This window comes from Phocoena sinus, chromosome 1, assembly GCF_008692025.1.
Source record: "Phocoena sinus isolate mPhoSin1 chromosome 1, mPhoSin1.pri, whole genome shotgun sequence".
In the NCBI taxonomy this organism is placed as follows: domain Eukaryota; kingdom Metazoa; phylum Chordata; class Mammalia; order Artiodactyla; family Phocoenidae; genus Phocoena; species Phocoena sinus.
Window position 1 is genome coordinate 11778059 of NC_045763.1, and position 21696 is coordinate 11799754.

The 21696-nt window shown below is 45.1% G+C and overlaps 1 protein-coding gene across 3 annotated transcripts in view; it reads left to right on the forward strand.

The window, feature by feature from the left end:
• FHAD1 (forkhead associated phosphopeptide binding domain 1) overlaps positions 1 to 21696 on the forward strand; it is a 138108-nt gene that overhangs the window by 20401 nt on the left and 96011 nt on the right. For all 3 annotated transcript variants that reach the window (XM_032653758.1, XM_032653773.1, XM_032653769.1), the window contains exons 3-4: positions 4769 to 4975; positions 20880 to 21150. In XM_032653758.1, the coding sequence (XP_032509649.1) occupies positions 4769 to 4975; positions 20880 to 21150 (478 nt within the window). The remainder of the gene's footprint in view (positions 1 to 4768; positions 4976 to 20879; positions 21151 to 21696) is intronic.

Sequence of the window (21696 nt, forward strand, 5' to 3'; positions counted from 1 at the left end):
TTACAGTATCATAAAAAATATTTTCACTGCCCTAAAATCCCCTGTGCCCCTCCTCTTCATCTTGAGCCCCAGAGCCCCTGTGCCCCTGGCAAACACAGATCTTTTACTCTCCTTATAGTTTTACTTTTTCCAGAATTTCATACAGTTGGAATCATACAGTATGTAACCTTTTCAGACTAGGTTCTTTCACTAAGCAATATGCATTTAAGATTCCTCCATGTCTTTTTGTTATTTGATAACTCATTTATTTTTATCACTAATATTTCATTGTATGGATATACCACAATTTGTTTATCCATTTACCTTTTAAAGCACATCTTGGTTGCTTCCAGTTTTTGGCAATTATGAATAAAGATGCTGTAAGCATGTATCTAAAATAAATGAGTCTTCATGGATATAGAGAACAGACTGTGGTTGCCAAGGGGCAGGGGGTTGGGGGAGAGATGGAGTGGGAGGTTGAGGTCAGCAGATGTAAGCTGTTACATATAGGATGGATAAACAACAAGGTCCTACTGTATAGCACAGGGAACTATATTCAGTATCCTATGATAAACCATAATGGAAAAGGATATTTTAAAAAGAATGTATATATATGTATAACTGAATCACTTTGCTGTACAGCAGAAATTAACACAACATTGTAAATCAACTACACTTCAATAAAATAAATAAATAAACAAAGTAAATGAGTCTTAAAAGTCAACAATAAGAAACCAAACAACCCAACTTAAAAATGGGCAAAAGAGCTGAACAGACACCTCACCAGAGAAGATCTACAGATGTCAAATAAGCATATGAAAAGATGTTAAACATCATATATCATTAAGGAACTTCAAATAAACATGAAATACCTCTTCATTTATTTAGACTACTTTGATTTCTTTCATCAACATTTTGTAGTTTTCTTCATATACCTCTTCATATAGCTAAGTATTTTGTAAGATTTATTCCTAAGTACTTTTTTTTTTTTTTTTTTTGGTGCTAATGTAAATGGTGTTGTGTTTTTAATTTCAAATTCCGCTTGTTCATTGTCGGTATAAAGGAAAGCAATTGACTTTTGTATATTGATTATGTATCCTGCAACCTGGCTATAATTGCTCATTAGTTCCAGGAGGGCTTTTTGTCAGTCCTTTGGGATTTTCTGCATAGACAATCATGCCATCTGCAAAATGGGCAAAAGATCTGAACAGACACCTCACCAAAGAAGATTTTTTTTTTCCTTCCCAATCTATATATCTTTTATTCTCTTTTCTTGCCTTGTTGCATTAGCTAGAACATACAGTACAATGTTGAAAATGAGTGGTGAAAGGGGACATCTTCGCCTTATTCCTGATCTTAATTGGAAAGTTTCTAGCTCTAGTTTCTCACCATTAAATATGATGTTAGCTTTAGGGTTTTTATAGATGTATTTATCAGGTTGAGGAAGTTCCCCTCCATCCCTAATTTGCCAAGAGTTGTTGTGGTGGTTTGGTGGTTTGTTAGTTTATCATGGATGGGTGTTTAATTCTGTCAAATGCTCTTTTTGCATCTACTGATATGATACTGCAATTTCTCTTCTCTACGCTGTTGATGTGATGGATTACATTAATTGATTTCTAAATGTTGAACCAGCCTTGCATACCTAGAATAAATCCCACTTGACTGTGGTGTATAACTCTTTTTATACATTACTGGATTCCATTTGCTAATATTTTGTTGAGGATTTTGCATCTATGTTCATGAGAGGTATTGCCCTGCAATTTTCCTGTTTTGTAATATCTTTATCTGGTTTTGCTATTAGAATAAGTTTGGCCTCACGGAATGAGCTGGGAAGTGTTCTCTCTTCTTCTATTTTCTGGAAGAGATTATAGAGAACTGGTATCATTCTTTCCTTAATGTTTGATAGAATTTACCAGTGAACCCATCCAGGCCCGGTGCTTTCCACTTTGGAAGGTTATTCATTATTGATTCAAATTCTTTACTAGATATGAGTCTATTCAGAGTATTTATTTCTCCTTGTGTGAGTTTCGGTAGATTGTGTCTTTCAAGGAAATGGTCCACTTCATTAAGTTATAAAATCTGTGGGCATAGAATTATTCATAATATTCCTTTGTTATCCCTTCAGTGTCCATGAGATCAGTAGTGATGCCATCGCTTTCATTTCTGATTTTAGTAATTTGTATCTTCTCTCTTTTTTTCTTGGTTATCCTGCTAGAGGTTTGTCAATTTTATTGATCTTTACAAAAAAAAAAAAAAGCTCTTTATTTTGCTGATTTTCTCTGTTGTTTTTCTGCTTTTTATTTCATTCATTGCTTCTTTTATTCTGCTGTGGTAGGCTTAGATTGCTCCTCTTTCTCTAGTTTCATAAGGTGGAAGCTTAGATCTTCTTTTCAAATGTGTGCCTTCGATGCCATAAATTTCCCTCCAAGCACTGGTTTCACTGCATCTTGCAAATTTTCACAGGTTGTATTTTCATTTTCATTTAGCTCAAGATAAATTTTTATTTCCCATGAGACGTCCTCCTTGACCCATCTGTTATTTAGAAGTGTGTTGTTTAATCTCCAAATATTTGGGGATTTTCTAGCTGTCTTTCTGGTATTGGTTTCTAGCCTCATTCCGTTGTGGTCTGAAAACATACTTTGCATAATTTCTATTCTTTTAAATTTGTTGAGGGATATTTCGTGGCCTGGAACGTGGTCTGCTTAGTGAGTGTTCCATGTGAGCCTGAGAAGGATGTGTGTTGTTGTGGGATGAAGTTGCGTGGTTGCCAGTTAGATCCAGATGACGACAGTGCTATTCAGTTCAACTTCATTCTTACTAATTTTCTGCCTGGTGGATCTGTCCATTACTGACAGAGGGCTGTTGAGGTCTCCAGCTACCATGATGGATTCATCTGCTTCTCCTTGCAGTTCTTTCAGTTTTTGCCTCCCATACTTTGATGCTCTATTGTTGGGCACATACAATGAAGGATTGTTATGTCTGCTTGGAGAATCTACCCCTTTATCACTATGTATCGCCTCTCTTTATCCCTGATAACTTTCCTTCCTCTGAAGTTGGCTCTGCCTGAAATTAATATAGCTACTCCTGCTTTCTTCTTGTGTTTCAGTATTTTAAGTGCCAACGTGTTTGGTAGGAATTTGCAAAGTGGGTAAAGGCACAGTCATTTGAATCAGGCAAACCTGGGAACAAGCCAAGCGAGTCAAACTGGCTGACTGTGGGCACACTTAATCATTCTATGCCTCAGTTTCCTCATCTAAAAAATGAGTAACTATCGGACCTACTGTACAGCACAGGGAACTATATTCAATATCTTGTAGTAACCTGTAATGGAAAAGAATCTGAAAAAGAATAGGTATTATATATATGTATAACTGAATCACTTTGCTATACACCTGAAACTAACACAACATTGTAAATCAACTATACTTCAATAAAAAATTTAATTTTTTTTTAAATGAGGAAGTATCCCTTTGAATTATTGTGAAGATGAAATGGGATAATGCAGTAAGCACTTAGCAAATTTCCTGGCATTTGTGTAATTGCACATAATGTGTAATTAATATATTCTACTAATATATGCGGTTATATTATTATCTATTCATATAATATAAGCTATTGGTTATAATTATATTGTGGGACGTTAGTATAGATTTCTAAGTCCAAGTACTCTCTATGAAAGCTGGATGAGGCACTCTGAGAAGAGTAACTTAGAAAATAATTGCAAAGTCTCAGGCTGGAGTGGATGGCTCATAGGCAGTGTCCTGAGAAGACAGAAGACTTCACACGTGCCCTGCAGCCCATAGTACAGGGCGCCGGGGCCAGGGGGAATGTGATATTTCCTCCTTGGTGCCGAGTTTTGTGCATTCTTCTTATTAAAGTGGTTACACAGGAGGTTTCTGACCCCACTGACAATTCACTGTCTGGGGTCTCTCTCTTTTGGGGGAAATGTGGCCACACCAGGGCCCCTATTGAAAAATAGATCATCTTTGGTTAGATAAATTCTGATAAGCTTTTAAGAAGCAACAGTAATAATTAATCACATGGGAAAAACCTTCATTGTACACCAAGGCTTTTAAAAGGTAGTTATAAAACTATGTTTTGTGGTGTGAGCTCAATTGTGTTTAAACTTTTTAAAAAGATTGTAAGCATAGAAAAAAGACTGGAAGGATGTGAACCATCGTGTTCACAGTGCCTGCCTCTGGGGGACGGGAGGCTAAGTGATTTTAATGTCTTCTTTGTGTTTTTCTCTAGTTCTCATTTTCTGCATTATTACCAAAAAAATGTTATTTTAAAAATGAATAGAACAAACAAATGAAAACAACAGTTATTACAAAACCTCCCCTTAACTTTAACACTTGCAATAAATGGACAGTTGTCACTTGCCAGCTGACCTTTCTGGTTTGTGTTGGGCCATTTCTGCTGTCTTGCCATTCAGGACAACCAAAAGGATACTTGCATGGGATCAGAGAACTATAAAGTGGCCAATTCCCCCCGAGTTCCCTCTTACCTCTGTGTTGCCTGACTCCCTACCCAAAAACTGGGCATCTATTCTGGGTCTGCTGTCAGGGTCTGGTGACCCTCCACTCACTAGCTGTGTGGCCTTAGGCAAGTCACTTAACCTCTCTGACCCTCAGCATCCTCCTCTTAAAATGAGGATTGCAGTGACCATCCAGCCAGATGAAGTGGTTAGCACATTGGGGCACCCAGTGTCAGTGGCACTAGTAAACGTTAGGGCCCCCCTTGTTATTCCTGTTTTCCTGGCTCTGACTGTCCCCCTTCTCCATTTCAGTCTACAGACATCGACAACCATCACGCGCTCATTGAATATAATGAGGCCGAGAGCAGCTTTGTTCTCCAGGACTTCAATTCCCGCAACGGCACATTCGTCAACGAGTGCCACATTCAGAACGTGGCTGTGAAGCTCTTACCCGGAGACATCCTGAGGTTTGGGTCCGGAGGGCTGACCTATGAACTGGTCATCGAAAACCCAGCCTCGGTGAGTCCAGGCCCCTGCGGGGAGGGGGTGGGGTGCAGAGGCGCCGTGTTGTGTCACCTTCCGTGCAGCCTAGGGCTCAGATACGGCCACGGGTGGAGTTCGTCTGGAGCGCGTCGTTCTGCGTTCGCGATTCCGCGAAGTTCAGACCCATCGCGTGGGTGCCGGGGGAGAGCGAGTCCTCACGCCCTCTTCTGGGCATTTCGTGGAATTACATGCAAGAGTTGCCTAGCGACCAGCCCGGAGCGAGAGCATTTTCCTGAAAAGTGAAGCTTGGCGAGGGGAGGTGGAAAGCAGGTGTGTGCTTTTGAAGATGCAGAGATGGATGCTTCCTTTTTAGGCAGATCAGTGCTCTGCAACTTCCTAGCTTTGCGGCCTCGGCCAGGGTTCTCTGCATGCCTGGGTCTGGGTCTTCTCAGCGGTGCAGGGCGTTGAGAGAGTATCTATGTGTAAAAAGTCAAAGTCGCTGGCGGGAGTAGACGCTTGAGGCCTGACAGCTGTTATCACATCGGATCAGAAATGTTCCCGGGATCAGGACCTAAAGTATGGCCCCAGGTTAAGCGGAACGTAACCCAAAACTCGCCCAGCAAAGCTCAGTCACAAGAAGTGTCTGGTTCAGTAGGGAGGAAGGATGGGGGCTGGTTAGCAACACAGTCCTGGGTCAGAACCCCAGCTCTGCCACTGGCCTACTCGGTGTGCTCTTGCACAAGCCATTGGACCCCTCGGAACCTCGGTTTCCTCATCTACAAAATGGGGCCAACGACAGCAATGACCTTGCAGGCTTATCTCGAGGGCTAAATGAGATGGTTATCATTGTAAAACTCCCAGAATAATGCCCATTCGTGGTAAGCACGCAATTAATACCTGCCATGTGTGTCCCAGAGAGACGGTGTGTTAACCTCACTCGCCAGCCCAAGAACGCTGCATGGACTGAGACCTCCGAGGCTTAAAATCCTTTCTGGGACGAGGCTGGGTATAAATAAATAAAGTTTAGAGAATCTAGACAGAATCCTGGGGTGTGGGTCCCCTAGGCAGCCCTAAATACTCACTCAGAGAAGACCAGCAGCATCCCTCAGGCCACAGGGTCCGTGACGCCACATCCACCATGTTTGGCTTTGAAAATCTGGGGCAGTTTTCTCCTGCGGCTGCTCAGACCCATTTTCCTCCTTGGACCAACATTAAAGTGTGCTCACTCGTGGGATGCACTGGGGTCCACTGGCCTCCCTGAGGAGGGGCTCCTGACCCCGCAGGTGTTGACATGATCAGGGACTCTCAACATGGGTTCTAAGGATCCCCCTCATCAGAACCACGTGGGGAGCAGGCCAACAGTGCAGGTCTGGGCTTCACCCCAGGCCTGAGGACTCATACTTAAGGATTCCCAGATGAAATACAGGACACCCAGTTAAATCTGAATTTCAGATAGCAACAAATAATTTTTATGTACCGGTGTGGCCCAAATATTGCAAGGAACCACTTATGCTAAAAAAATTATTTGGTGTTTATCTGAAATTCAGATTTAACTGACACCCTATAGTTTATTATCTATTTATTTATTCACTTATTTATTTATGCGAAATCTGGCAACCATACACATCCTCCCTGGGAGAGGGGCCTGGGAATATGCATTCTCACAAGCTCCCTGATGATTCTGATTCCCAATAGTAGGGAAACCCAAATTTAGAATCATTTGTATGGAACACTTACAGAATTTTTTAGGGATCAGAGAAAAGGGGATTTCAAACTCCCAAGCCTGAAAATCCAAGTTCGCAAAGTTTGATTCAATGTGCCCCAACATGCCTGATTACAAGAATTTTTCAGGAGCGTTCAGGAAAACTACAGGTTCCCAGGCCCCCTCCCTGGGAAGTTCTGACTTTGTGGCTTTGCCCGTGGGGGGAAGAAGAGGGGGAGCAGCAAACAACATCTGCATTTTTTTCTTTTTTTTTTCCTACAAAGATATTTATTGAAATATTATTTATAGGGGCATAACATTTGAAACCTAAATTTCCATCAAAAGGGGGCATTGTTAATAAATTATAAGGAGTTCGTTTATATATGGAATACTGTTCTGCCCTTTGAAAACACAGCTTTATTGAGATACAGTTGACATGCAATAAACGGCACAGGTTCCAAGTCCGTAAGTGGATGGGCTTTGACATATGTGTACACCTGGGAAACCGTAGCCACAATCAAGACAGTGAACAGCTCCTTCATCCTCCAAAGTCTCCTCCGATCACAGCACGTGTAGTTTGCTTGCTTGCTCTTAACAGCTTCACTGAAGCACAGTTTACAGAAACTTCACCCATTTTAAGTGTCCAATTCAGTCAATCTTAATACATTTACGGAGCTGTGCAGCCATCACCACAACCTGCTTTCAGAACATTTTCATCCATTTCTATCACCCCAGACCTCGGAGAAATCTTGGAGGTACTTCACTTGGGGGTTTGTTTTTAACTTTTAATTTTCACAATTGTGGTAAAATACACATAAAATTTACCATCTTAACCACGTTCAAGGGTACAGTTCACAGTGGCATTGAATCTATTCACGCTGTCATGCAGCCGTCACCCCCATCCATCTCCAGAACTTTGTTCATCTTCCCAAACTGAAACTCTATGCCCATCAGATAAACCCCCCTGCTTCCTTCCTCCCCTCCCACCGTGCTTTCTGTGTCTGTGAATTTGACTATTCTAGGTGCCTCATATAAATGGGATCTTATGTCACTTAGTATGATGTCCTCATGGTTCATTCCAGCTGAATAATATTTCATTGTATGGATTTTGTGTATCTGTTTATCTGTTCATCCATCCACTTTGTTTATCTGTTCATCCATCCATGGCCACTTGGGTTGCTTCCACCTTTTGGCCATTTTGAGTAAGTTTGTCATGAACATGGGTGTACAGATATGGAATGGGGACTTTAGTTGACAAGGTGCTTCTTATATAATTGTGGGAAACAGTGCTGACGACCTCTAACCTTGAGTAGATAAGACGGAAGAAGATGCTTTGTAAGAGCGGCAGGAGGAATCACTGACGTGAACAGCTAAGCGACTCACCTGCTTTCCCTTATTTCACGCTCACAGCAACCCATGAGATGGGTTCTCCCGTGATCCCCATTTTACAGACAAGGAATCTGAAACTCAGAGAGGTTAAGTAATTTCCCCAGGGCCACACAGCTAGTCAATGCAAATTAAACACTATCCCCACTTGCGGAAAAAGGAGGGGAGAAAACCATTTAGCCTGATGCTAGCTGGAGCAGTAGCCTTGACTGGTTTTCACACAGAGGAAAGCATGCTCTCACGGTCACTCGAATATACACGGATTTTTTCAATTCTTATTCAATACACGCACTTGCACGTTGCTTCATTCCTCGGGTGACTGCAGGCAGCCGCACAAGTGTTGCCCTGGCCTGTGCCCAGGGCACTTGGCAGGACTCTCCCCAACCCCACCTTCTCAAAAGTGCCCTCTGCCGGGGCGTCCCCAGCTTGAGAAGCTTCCATCCGTGACGCTCTTATTCATGGAGGGGCCCTTTGCAGGGCCCGCGTGAGGGCGGCCTGTGGACTGACTGACACGTTCCTACAAATTCCTCTTCCTGATGACCCCAACCTGCTGGCTGTTTAAAAGAAGAGAAAGAGGGCCTCCCTGGTGGCGCAGTGGTCGAGAGTCCGCCTCCCAATGCAGGGGACATGGGTTGGTGCCGCGGAGCGGCTGGGCCCGTGAGCCATGGCCACTGAGCCTGCGCGTCCGGAGCCTGTGCTCCGCAACGGGAGATGCCGCAACAGTGAGAGGCCCGCGTACGGAAAAAAAAAGAAGAGAAAGAAAGAGGGGAAAAAGGGAGAGGTATTGAAGAGCATCTCTCATCAAATATTTTGAAGCCCAATTTTTCTAAGAAATTCGTGGCCGTCTTGCTTCCGGCATGTTCTTGTTTCCAATTGATTTTGGGGTCCCTGGTGAGGGCGCTGTGTTTCCTCCTTGGGTGGAGTTTCCACGGAGGACTGCCCTGCTCTCATACAGGTTAAGTATGATGAGAACTTAACCGACAAAGAGTTCGCAAATGAAAGCACTTATTTCAGGTTTTGTGGTGACCATAACCAATAGAGGAGGGTGTGACAGCGTTTTATTGGGGGAGGGGGGTGAGGTGCGGGGCGGTTAGGAATCCAGATGTGTTCGCAGGTGTCACAGTGGTTAGAGCACGTGCCCTGAGGTCAGGCTGACTCCAGCGCCGTCCCAGCCCTGCTCTTGTACTGGCTTTTATACTGGACGTGCACAAATCATCTGCCTCTCAGAGCCTCGGTCCCCACTCCTGTGACAATATTTCCTACCACCTTGAGCGACCGTGCTATTCAGTGGGCAAAGTACGTAAATTGCTGAGTTCAGCGTCTGGCACCTAATAAGCACATGATAACCCTCAGCTTTAGAGTCAAGCAGACCAGCATGGAGCAGCCGGGATGCCTCCTTTGTACGTGTCCTTCTGGACAGGGGAACCTCCCCATACCTGCCCCCACTAGCACATAAATACATTTGCAGATAAATTACCCATAGAACAACATACAAGATGGAAAAATATAAAGAAAAACTCTTGTTTGACAAAGTACACTGGCAGCCAGGATGTGCCCAGGACCATACTTTGTAAATCATAGCTCTCTCATCAAAGTATTAGCTAGGGCTGCCATATTGCACAACTCCAGGGTCACCATTCACAACGTGGTCCATGTGGATGGCGCCCACTGAAGCTGTGCAGGACATAACCCGCAGGGCCGTTTGCGATGCCCTGAAGCAGCCGTTGATTAATACCATAGAGTCTTGGCACCAGGTGTGGGAAATTGAAGTCATACGGTCAGGTGTGCCTGCCGTATTGTGGGTTTTGTTTGTTGTTGCCTTTATTCGTGCTTTCTGAGCTCTGGAAAAGGAGGTGTAGAAACAAGCTGTGCAAGTCACAGTGGCGCCATTCTTACAAGGCAGCTGAGTAAGGAAACCCACGTCACCCATATGTATAAATCATGTCTTTCTCTGTTCTGAAATACGGCAAAACTGAGGGAAGTGGCCAGAATAAAAAAGGAAGCCAGGCGCCACAAATGACGTGCCGAGTTGCTCCATGAGGGGGTTGACAGCTCCTTGGCAGCAGCCCCCATGATCCTGGATACTGTCTTCTGTCCCTGCAATGTCATGACGTCCTGTCTTGAGAGAAGAGCGCCCTCTGTCGGCCAATATTCCTTGCTGCTTTAATGGGGAAGCTCTGCAGAACACAATCGAGAAAGCAAGGGCTTTGGAGTTTGATGGACCCAAGTTGAAATGCCAGCTGCAACTGACTTTACCTTTCTGAGCTTCAATTTCCAATTTCTGCCAAGGAGCTACTCATTAATCCCAGGTCCCCTTTCCCCCTTCAGTTTTTTTTATAGAGGTCCCTGGGACCACCCCTATCATGGCATAAACTGAGGCTCAGAAAGTTTCAGCGACTTCCCCAAGGTTAGGCATCAGTCATATAGATCCAGAGCCAGGATTAAAAGCCAGCTCTCCTGAGTCCCTTGGAGGCTTTTCCTAATAGCACGAAGCATCGTGGGGCCGTGAGAGCCCAGGCAGGTCCTTCACTGCCCAGCGGTTAAGGAAGGTCTTGCAATTCCCAGTCCAACCTGCAATTTCACACGCTGACAGGGGATGATTCATTATGTGGGTAAAAACGAAAGCCACTGATAATAGAAGAAAATGCATTTTCAGTTATCTGGCTTCCTTGCTTGTTTGGTTGGCTCCACTAACTTTTTTTTCAGCTGCACCAACGCAGGATCTTAGTTCCTCAACCGGGGATCAAACCTGCACCCCCTGCATTGGAAGCGTGGAGTCTTAACCACTGGACGGCCAGGGAAGTCCCTGGCTCCACTAACTTTTTTTTCTTTATTTTATTTATTTTATTTATTCATTTTTGGCTGCGTTGGGTCTTCGCTGATGCACGCGGGCTTTCTCTAGTTGCGGCGAGCGGGGGCTACTCTTCGTTGCAGTGCGTGGGGTTCTCATTGCGGTGGCTTCTCTTGTGGCGGAGCACGGGCTCTAGGCACGTGGGCTTCAGTTGTTGTGGCACACGGGCTCAGTAGTTGTGGCTCACGGGCTCTAGAGCACAGGCTCAGTAGTTGTGGCCCATGGGCTTCGTTGCTCCGCGGCATGTGGGATCTTCCTGGACCAGGGCTCGAATCTCTGTTCCCTGCATTGGCAGGTGGATTCTTAACCACTGCGCCACGAGGGAAGGCCATCCACTAACTTTTTACCAGGGATATTGCTGCCGTTCCTGGACAAATTCAGTTGCCCCCTTTCTTCTTCTTTTTTGATGATGATGATAATACCTGATGGCTAATGTTTTATGCTCATTTATTACGGACCAGGAAGTGTTCCAAGCATTTCATGTGCACTATCTCACCCACTTCTCACAGACTAAGAAATGGCTGTTATTATCCCTATTTTTTACAGACAAGGCACAAAAATAACACACTCATCAGGGTCACAGAGGAAGAGCAGAGCAGGGAGCTGGACCAGATTCTGTGTAATGCCAAATCCCAAGTTCTTAACCAGAGGTTGGCAAACTATGGCCCAGGGCCAAATGCAGGCCATCGCCTGTTTTTGTAAAGTTTCACGGGAACACAGCCATCCCATTCATTTCAGTATTGCCTATGTTGTCTGCTACAACGGCAGAGTTAGCTGGGCAGATCATATGGCACGCAGGGCTGGAAATATTTACTGTCTGGCTCTACAGAAAACATTTACCAGCCTCTGCTTGTAACACTATGCTGTGCTGCCTCTTTCATTTTACTTGGTTTCTGAAAGAAGAACTGAAAATAGAGGGGGGAGCTGGGGAGAAAGAACTCACTAAGATTGAGCCTTACTGTGTGCCGGGAAATGTGCTGGTTAATAGCTTAAGTTTACTGAGGAATAAGAAAAAACAGACAAGCTGGAAAAATAAATTTTGAACAGTCTTTTCAACACGTCTTTAAAAAAGAGCTGGAAATATGTGGTTCTATATATACGTACACATATATATGCATTTGCTTATATAGTAATAATACAATTACATTGACATATATCTGATAAATATACTAGACAGTAACATATTATATATACAACAGATGCATGTTATAAATGTTACCTGTTTCTTCAACTGGAAAGTTTTCTTTTAAAACTGTGGAATGTTGGGAATTCCCTGGTGGTCCAGTGGTTAGGACTCAGCGCTCTCACTGCTGAGGGCCTGCTGAGGGTTCAATTCCTGGTCAGGTAACTAAGATCCCACAAGTGCACGGCGAGGCCAAAAAACTAAATAAATAAAACTATGGAATGTCTTCCCTGGGTCACTTTTGAAGCAGAAATTTGGGGTTTGTAGCCTGAAGCCTGCTGTAGCTAGAGAACTATTTGTCTGTCAAAGTCTCTCTAAGCAGCGTTTTACTACTTGTCTTATGATCGGTTCCTTGGTCTTAAATCATTCTTCTGTGGAGACGCTGCTTTACTTTTATACGTTTAAAGGTAAATTTGGTGCGTGATTACAGTCTGGTGGGTTTTATCTGAGCATGTCATTACCTTTAAAACAACTTTCATTCCGAGTACATAGTGATGCTTACGCTAAAGTCTCCATAAGCATACTGTCCAGGAAATGTTACTGTTTGCAAGTGTCAGAAAACCAACTAAAACTAGCCTAGGCAAAAAAAAAAAAAAAAATGCTCATGTAACTGAAAAGGCCAAACGCTGCAGCTTAGGCCCAGCTGGATCCAGGCGCCCAAATCATGGTCAGGAATCTGACTCTTTCTTCCCTGTTAGCCTCACAGTCTCAGTCAGACTCTTGCCTCACCTGTAGGAAAGTGGCCCCCAGCAGCCCCAGCACCCTACAGAGTAGCAGTGGCTTGGATCATGGGGCTTCCCCTGAACCAATCACTGAGGCCAGGGGCAAGGAATGTGCTCTGATTGGCCAGGCCTGGGTTATGGGCTCACCCCTGGAGTGGAAGGGTCAGAGTTATATGGACTCGGGATTGTCAGGGAAAGGGTGTCTTCCCCGCAAAAAATTAAGGTGCCCGTCCAGAAGATGGAAAAAATGGATGCGGGGTAGGCAAAAACAAAGAAGATGTCCATGACATTAGGAAGCATTCCTATTGCCTAAGTGGAACCTTCCTAACGGGATTTGCCGCTAGGGTTCTGGGGGGAGGAAAATGACGAATAATCCACTTTTCCATTGGAAAAGTCCCAGGCCAGTCTCCAAGGAAGCAGAGTTGCTCATTTCTCTCCTCTGGTGAACAGGTGTGATGAGAAGCTCAGAGTTGGGGCCTTAGTTGTTCATCCCCAAGAAGGGTGGCGTTTCCACGTTCCTGGGACCTCTGAATAGGGCCCGTTCTTGAGGAAGATGTGGCTTTACTGTACCCGGGGTTGAGAAGCCGGCAACTGAGTGAATGACCAGCGACCATGGTGCCCTTCACAACAAAACCTCTTTCTGGTCAAGCTCTGTCATCTCCTACCTGACCTTGTAGGATTTCCTCTACCCTGTGCTCCTACAGGTCCCGTGGAGACCTACTGATGTGATGAGAAATCCTGGGGCTGGGTGTTTTATATCAAAGGCGATTTCCCGAGACCAGTGAAGTGGAGGGCACGGGGCAGCAGACAGCCTCAGGCTTGGCATCTGCCGCAAAAACTCACACAAAAGGACCCCTGAGACTGCGTTGCCACCAGGTGTCTACAGACGATGCAGATGACATCAGGGGAGGTGGAGATGGGAGCGCGGGCTGAACCCTTAGCATTCTGCTGAGACAGAACCCAGACCCGGCCAGGAACCGGGCCGCTTCCTGCTTCCTCTGGCAGACCACACCCTTTGTTACCAAACCAGAGCCACAGTGCTCCTTCTCTTCACTTAGCTGATGATCATTCATTCATTCATTCATTCCGTCTCTCAACCTGGCAAGACGGAATTGAAGTAGGGCCAAGTCCAGGGGTAGCAAAAGCTATTTGCAAAAATCCGGCTGTTTTCTCATTAGATTCTATTTCCCATTTTATGGACTGACCAGGAAGCTGATTAGAACTTAAAAGGAAAGGAAAAACCGTAAGATTGAAGATTTACAAGAAAATGGGGGCTGGGAAAAACCCAAACAAATGACTTTTCTGAACAGCTCAAAGGGACTTAATTCTTTTAAGTTCCAAAACCTAAAAATAACGTATAACTTGGTGGTTCTGTGTTCTATATGTATAATCCTGATTTCTCACACTGAAACCCCGTACATAATGTACCCTTTTCTTGGGGACTTAGAATTATTACCCCTCTCTGAGTTACGGTGACACCCCGGGAGCTGTTGAGATAAAGGCCATTTGTCCTGGCACCAAGTAGCCCCCTCTCCTGGCTTCTGAGATCTACTGGCCACGTCTTATAGTCTCCATTCTGTCTTTCCAGGTCCATGGCTCCTCCGTGCTGTGGTCAGTGTGCCTGCTTGGCACCATCACCCCTACCCCCCAGGCCCTTCCAGACCTCCACATCTCTGTATGTTAAATTCTTCTGTAAAGAAGACGGTCTCTTCTCCCTCCTTTATGTATTTACTCACTAATGGATCTATGTCAGTATGGACTCGTGTATACTTATTTTACACTTTGAGTTATAATCCAATACTCATTAACTATTTCATCGCTCAAATTCTTCCAGCCTTGGCCACTGGGAGCTCTTTCAGGTTGGTTGCTGTGTCCTTGAGCATCTCCCCACCTTTTCGTTTGGGGCACTTCCTTACTCTCTGCTGTTACAAGATGCGCCTGGCTTAGCATGTATTTTCCCCATCCCAGCCCCAGAATCAAAGTCCTTTTTATTTACACTCTGTTTGCCAACTGTTCAGCTCAGTCAACGAACACCTACCATGAGTAGCAGGCACTCTGCTGGGTGCCAGTACAGCCAGTGATTGGCTGGTAAGTATTTAATGACCAGCTCTGTAGGGCGCGGCCGGATAGCCATTACGCATGCACTAAGTATGCCGCTAGGGCGTATGCACCTAATATGCTAATCAGGTTTTGAAGCAGTGGCCTATCCAAAGTCCGGCTTGCGAAATGCGATAACCATACGGACGAATCAGGGACTTACACGAGTCCTTAAGCCCTTATATAAGCAGACAGGCTCGAGTGTACGGGGTCTTCCTTCCATCCGCCCGAAACCAAGCTGTACTCCAATAAAGTGTGATGCGAGAAGAATCTAGCGTGTGGTGATTCGTCATTCTGCTGGTCAGAAGCGGCTCGCCGCACAGCTCTCTGGAAAGAGTAAAGCACATGCATGCATAGCGTAAGGTTTACTGATACAAAGAATGTGTAGCACAGTCTTTCCACATAACAAGAAATACAGTACTCTTTCTTGTAAATTCTATATAGCCAGCTGAGTCTCACGGAATGCTTTCATTGACTTTAGCTGAACTCTTGTATCCACAGCCAATTTCTCATTGCAGTTGACGAATGAGAGAGCTCCCGACCTGAGCTCTGGTGGATATTTTGGGATATTTTGGATTTATGAATAATACAAGTGAAAAAAGAAAGACAAAGACATTAGAAGAACATCACACGTTCATCAGTGACATGAGTGACTTTTTTGCTGCATCAGAAAATAATTTTCAAATACTGGAAGAACGTTTCCCTGATTTTTTGTTCTATTCATAACATAATGGCTAAGACACAACATGCTTTTTTGTATAATCTGCATTGTTAACATTTTCTCCATTACCGTCTTAAGTCTAGGCAATCAACAAAACAAACAAACAAAAAAAAAATCAAGCTCTACATGAACCACCATTATTAAACCTATTTGTAAAAGTTTTTAAAAATCAAGCCCTGATTTATAACGTTTCCTGATTTCTATGGTGTAATACGCCCTCCACGGTCAATTTCAAGCTCCCAATGACACATCCCTGAATACAGAGATGGAAAGAGAGGTGTGGTAACACATCACTATGTAGCATTTCCAACAGACACATATAGTAGAGCAAAATAACCTCAAGAGCATACGTAATAATAAAATAGAGTAAAATAATTAGGAAGGGGTGAGTTAAGTTTGCATCACCTTTGTTTCTGATATAATTTAATTGTAAATTTATGTAAGTTAATTCTTATTAATGGCTGTGTTTATCAACCAGTTGGCAAAATTCCTGGTCATTTAACAATCGGTTCTCTGGGCGGGTACCAGCTGGCCCCAGCACTCCCCTGGTACAGCAGTGAACATACCACAGGTCTTCCCGGATGGAGGCTGGGGTCCTCTGAGCTGCTTCCAGGGCATGGCATGTACCAGATGAATAACACTTCCATAAGACAGTTGTCAGTGTTCCTAGAAAATCCCGTTTCTAAGTAGCCCATGCGATGTCTTGTGGTTTTTCACACCATCTAATGCTCATTTCCTTTTTTTAACTTGGAAAGTATCCTATCATTCACTAACCAACCATCTAAGATCTGTTGGTGAGTATGGAAAGCAGGTAATAAATCATGACTTCGAGTAACCTAGAAGTCCTAAGAGCACAGGTATTAGAGTCAAATAGTGTCACCGCTTCCTGGCTGTGAGACCTTGGGCAAGTCATTTAACCTCTCTGAGCTTCAGTTTCTTAATCCACACAATGAGGGGTAAAATGCCTCCTCCAAGATTATTCTGGAGATCAGATGAGACCACATGCCTTAAGTGCCCAGCAGAGTCTGTGGCACATCTGTGGCTTCTCTACACAGTGGCTCATAGCCGTTGTATTGTCCACAATTACTTACAAATGGCAGAGCAGATAACAAGCTCTCCAAGGGCAAGGTCTAAGTTTCCACCTTCTCTGCAGGCTCCAGGGCTTCCTGGCAGAATTCATGTGTACTGTAGGCACTCAATGTGCAAACTACCTTGAATTTTTTTTAGGGTCTCCCATTCAACCTACACTCTTTACAGGGTTAGGAGCAGACGTTGGAGAAATAACACAAAGAACAAGTAGCTAATATGAAAAAAAAATGGATAGTGATTTCTTGAGTAAATCACTGACCCGTGTTTATTAAAGCTAATATAAATTCAGCCGTGGATGTGGTCATGGTTAATCCAGGTGGTTGACAACCTGCTATTTTAAAGGTAGTGTGGAAAAGAAGTCAGGAGTATAACATATGCTACCTCAAAAACAAAACAAAGAACCCAACCATGGCAACATACCATACGGTCAGAGAACAGACACAAAGAAAGAGAAAAGGCATTAGCATGTATTTTTAAATTAAAGTTTCTAAAAACAGACTTGGGGACTTTCCCGGTGACACAGTGGATAAGAATCCACCTGCCAAAGCAGGGGACACAGGTTCGAGCCCTGGTCCAGGAAGATCCCACATGTTGCGGAGCAACTAGGCCCGTGTGCCACAACTACTGAGCCTGCGCTCTAGAGCCCACGAGCCACAACTACTGAGCCCGCGTGCCCCAGCTACTGCAGCCCATGCGCCTAGAGCCCACACTCCGAAACAAGAGAAGCCACCGCAAGGAGAAGCCCGTGCACCACAACAAAGAGTAGCCCCGGCTCGCCGCAACTAAAGAAAGCCTGCACGTAGCAACAAAAACCCAACACAGCCAAAAATAAATAAAATTAAATCTAAAATAAATAAATAATAAAAACAGACTTGTTGATAACTGACCTTGACCCCATGCTTCCTGTACACCCCAGAGCTGGCTTTTGATGTGAGTCTTTTTCTTATGTTTGCTTTTCTCCCTGCCTGTTTCGTTGTAGTTACCAGCAGCAATTTCTGAGAAAACCTTGACCTTCCCTGTGATAGAGCAAGCCGGCAAACTAGAGAAAACCAACTTTAACCGTCCAGCTAAAGCTACCCTCAACCAACACGCTTCAGAGAAAAAGAAAAACCCAAACTTTATTTTTTAATTTTTAAACCCGAAGAGCTTGGAGTCTCTGCTGCATTTACACATCTTTCGCTCCTTCCCCCTAGGGGCCCTATCGTTCAGGCTCTGTGTGCTGCAAGCGACAGAAACCAGCTCTAGCCGGCCTCAGGGATAGAGCACTTCAGGGTAGCACCCCAGCCAGGGCTCAAAACCAGCTTCCTTATCTTCCCCACCATGTTCACAGCAGCATAGTTACAATAGCCAAGAGGTAGAAACCACCCAAGTGCCCATGACGCTTAATGGATAAACAAAATACACTCTAAACTGTATGATGGAATATTATTTACCCTTAAAAATGAAGGAAATTCTGACATGTTACAACACGGATGAACCTTGAGGACATTATGCTAAGTGGACTACACCAGTCACAAAAAGACAAGTACCATGTGATTTCACTTATCTGAGGTACTTGGTACTTAGAGTAGTCAAATTCATAGAGACAATGTTGGTCACCACGGGCTGGGTAGCAGAGGGAATGGGGAGTTGTTGTCTAATGGTGATAGAGTTTACGTTTTGCAAGACGAAAAAGTTCTGGAGATCCATCTCACAGTAATGTGAATATACTTAACACCACCGAACTATATACTTTAAAATGGCTAAGATGATAAATTTTATGTTGCAGGTTATTTACCACAATTTGAAAAATAAATAAACAGCTTCTCTCTCTCCATGTCTGGGCTCCACTCCCTCATGCTGGCTGCATTCTGAAGTCCCGCCAGGTCACTCCAGATCCTGGTGTCCAGCCAAGTCTTCTTGCGTCTCCTTGACTCTGATTGGATCACTTGCCCCACCACTGAACCAATCAGTATGGCCAGGGAGTGTGATTGGCTGATTGCTTAGCCCCACCCACAGCAATGGGCTGACAGATTGGGAGAGAGATTCCTGGAATTTCCAGAAGAGCCGGGTGGGTTGTAGCCTGTCCACTACAGCAGTGAACCACTTGAGGCGTGAGATATGACCACTCCCTTTAGCACCCTGGCAGTTAGTGGGCAGTGAGGCACATCTACCTCAGCATCCCAGCACAAAAGGGATTTCCTCGGGCTTCCCTGGTGGCACAGCGGTTGAGAGTCCGCCTGCCGATGCAGGAGACACGGGTTCGTGCCCCGATCCGGGAGGATCCCACATGCCGCGGAGCGGCTGGGCCCGTGAGCCATGGCCGCTGAGCCTGCTCATCCGGAGCCTGTGCTCCGCAACGGGAGAGGCCACGACAGTGAGAGGCCCGCGTACCGCAAAAAAAAAAAAAAAAAAAGGAATTCCTCCACACTACCCGTGGTCCCTAGATTTGTTTTCTAGCAGGCGGGGGTAAAACATATTTAAATTTCCCCCTTCCCACCTTCAGCCCTTTCATTCGATAAATCTTTATTAAATAGATGAGGAAAGGTTATAGAAATGATTGAGGCAAGACAGCCCCAGAGGAGAGGACGGGAAGGGATAGGATGGATGGAGAAGTTAGTGCAAGGCAGGAGCAGGACACCTCAGCTTCTGAAAGGAGAGAAAGGAAGAAAGCTTAGGTGGAGACCGAGGTGCCCACACTGGAGAGAAATTCGAATCTTCACATAAGGTAACAAAGTTCTGGAACACTGCCAAGTCCGTTCCTGAAACAGGTTTCAACGGGGCCAGTGTCATCATAAATGCTGGGCCAGGTGTCATCAGGCAATTGGAGTTTGATTTTCCTGAACAGTATTCTCCCTGACTCCAAAAAAGTCTTCAGGGGAATTCACCGGATTCTTGACTTGGCTGGGAAAGACTGTAGCTAAAAGACTGGTTTGGGAACCTGAGTGAGTGGAGAACCTTCCTCTTGAATACAATCCAGCTGGAGCTATAGGAAGTTCTGTCTGCCAGCGCTCCTATTTCGGAAGCATTCTGTCCTGTTTCTCATTATGTGTCTCCGGTCTGAAGAAAGCGAAACGTGACCCGCCACAGGCAGCAAACCTTTGAACTTAGCTTCTTACTTGAAAAGTGTGTTTTTTTCTGCCAAGGGACTGGGGGCGGGAGGGGGGGGCAGAGGAGGGAGAGAGAGACAGAGAGGGAAAGAGCTTTCCAGAACCCCAGTCCCACCACCCTCTCCACCACCACCTGAGCTTGGTGAATTCCTTAACCTCTCCATGCCTCATTTGTAAGCTAGGAATAAGGAGAGCTCCTCCCCGGCAGGGCTATTGTGAGAAATCGGTGAGTAATTACAATAAATGGTAGCATTCATGATGTCACGGTTTAACCACTAGGCTCGGGGTGGGCCGGCCACAACAGCATTAACCAAGACAAAGCCAGGTGTCAGCACCTCTCAGCACTTGCTTCTCCCGGTTTAGATGGATTTTGATGTGCTCTCTGTTGAAAGTAGCTACAGACATCTTCCGCTGGGTCAGATGAAAAAAGGTTCCCTCGATAGATATTTATGGAGCGTCTGCCAAGAATCAGATGTGGCAGTTGTTGAGGATCACAGGTTAATGAGCCAGTTGGGGTGCGAGCCAGTTGGGGTGCCGGCCACCCCAGAGCTCTCGGCTTTGGGGAACAGACGGAATGGGAGTGCCAGAGAGACAGTGTGGATGTGTGTGTCCTGGAGAGCTCATTCATTCTTTCAACCAGTGTTTAAGGACCTACTCTGTATGTGCCGAGGGTTTATTCTAGGAGCTGAGGACACAGTGCTGAGCAAGGTAGACAAAAAGCTCTCACCCTCGAGCTCGGAGGTGGCGTTCCACCAGCTCAGACGCTCACTACCATCTGTGATCCTGGGAAAGTCACTAGGTCTTGCTCAGCCTCGGGCTCATCACAGAGCATCAGGGGTATTAAATGAGGTAATGCATGCGAACCGTTTGACTGGGTGCCTGGCACGAAGCCTGCACCCAATAAATGGTGGTGCAATAGTGTGCAAGGTGACCCATGGTGGGGACCACCATCCCAAATTTGGGGAGAGTCTGGGAGGGCTTCCTGGGAGAAGTGACTTATACGCTGAAATCTAGGGCAGCAATTATGTCGCCGGGACAGAAGGGTGAAGACCACCTCAGCTGCTCGTAACCTCCCCTGACCCTCTTGTCTGCCCCTGCAGGTCTCCTTCCCATGCGTGAGGGGCCCAGCACCTTGGCCAAGGCCACAGCCACCTCCGGCCACCCAGCAACCGAACCAGTCACCCTCACCACCACAGACCCCCTTCCACCCGGGCATCTGGCCAGCGCCAGTGCAGAGGAGCTGGTCCCCGGGATTCCCCGGGCCCCCCATGGTCCCACCTGCCTCCCACAAGCGGCCCGTGAGTGCCAGCGGGAAGATGTTCTCCTTCGTGGTGGACAGAGCCGCCCACAGGGTTCCCATCATCAAGCAAGGTACTCATGGGTGCTTCCATGGCGGCTTAGGGGATGGGCTTTTGGCTAGGAGGATGGGTCTCAGTTTCTGCTTTCCCCCTTTTTTAAAAAAAAAATTTTTATTGAGGTACAGTTGATTTACAGTGTTGTGTTAGTTTCAGGTATGCAGCAAACTGAATCTGTTAAACATATACATGTATCCACTCCTTTTTAGATTCTTTTCCCATATAGGCCACTACAGAGTATTGAGGAGAGTTCCCTGTACTATCCAGTAGGTCCTTCTTAGTTATCTATTTTATATATAGTATTGTGTATGTCAATCCCTCTCTTCCAATTTATCCCTCCCCCCTCTTATTCCCGGTAACCATAAGTTTATTTTCTACATCTGTAACTCTGTCTCTGTTTCGTAGATAAGTTCATCTGTACCTTTTTTTAGATTCCACATATAAGTGAGATCATATGATATTTGTCTTTCTCTGGCTTTTGTTCTCTGATTCTGAAGTAGAACATAATCAATTGTGAAAAAATTGGGGTAAGCAGAAAGTTAGAAAACAGTAAAAGATAAGC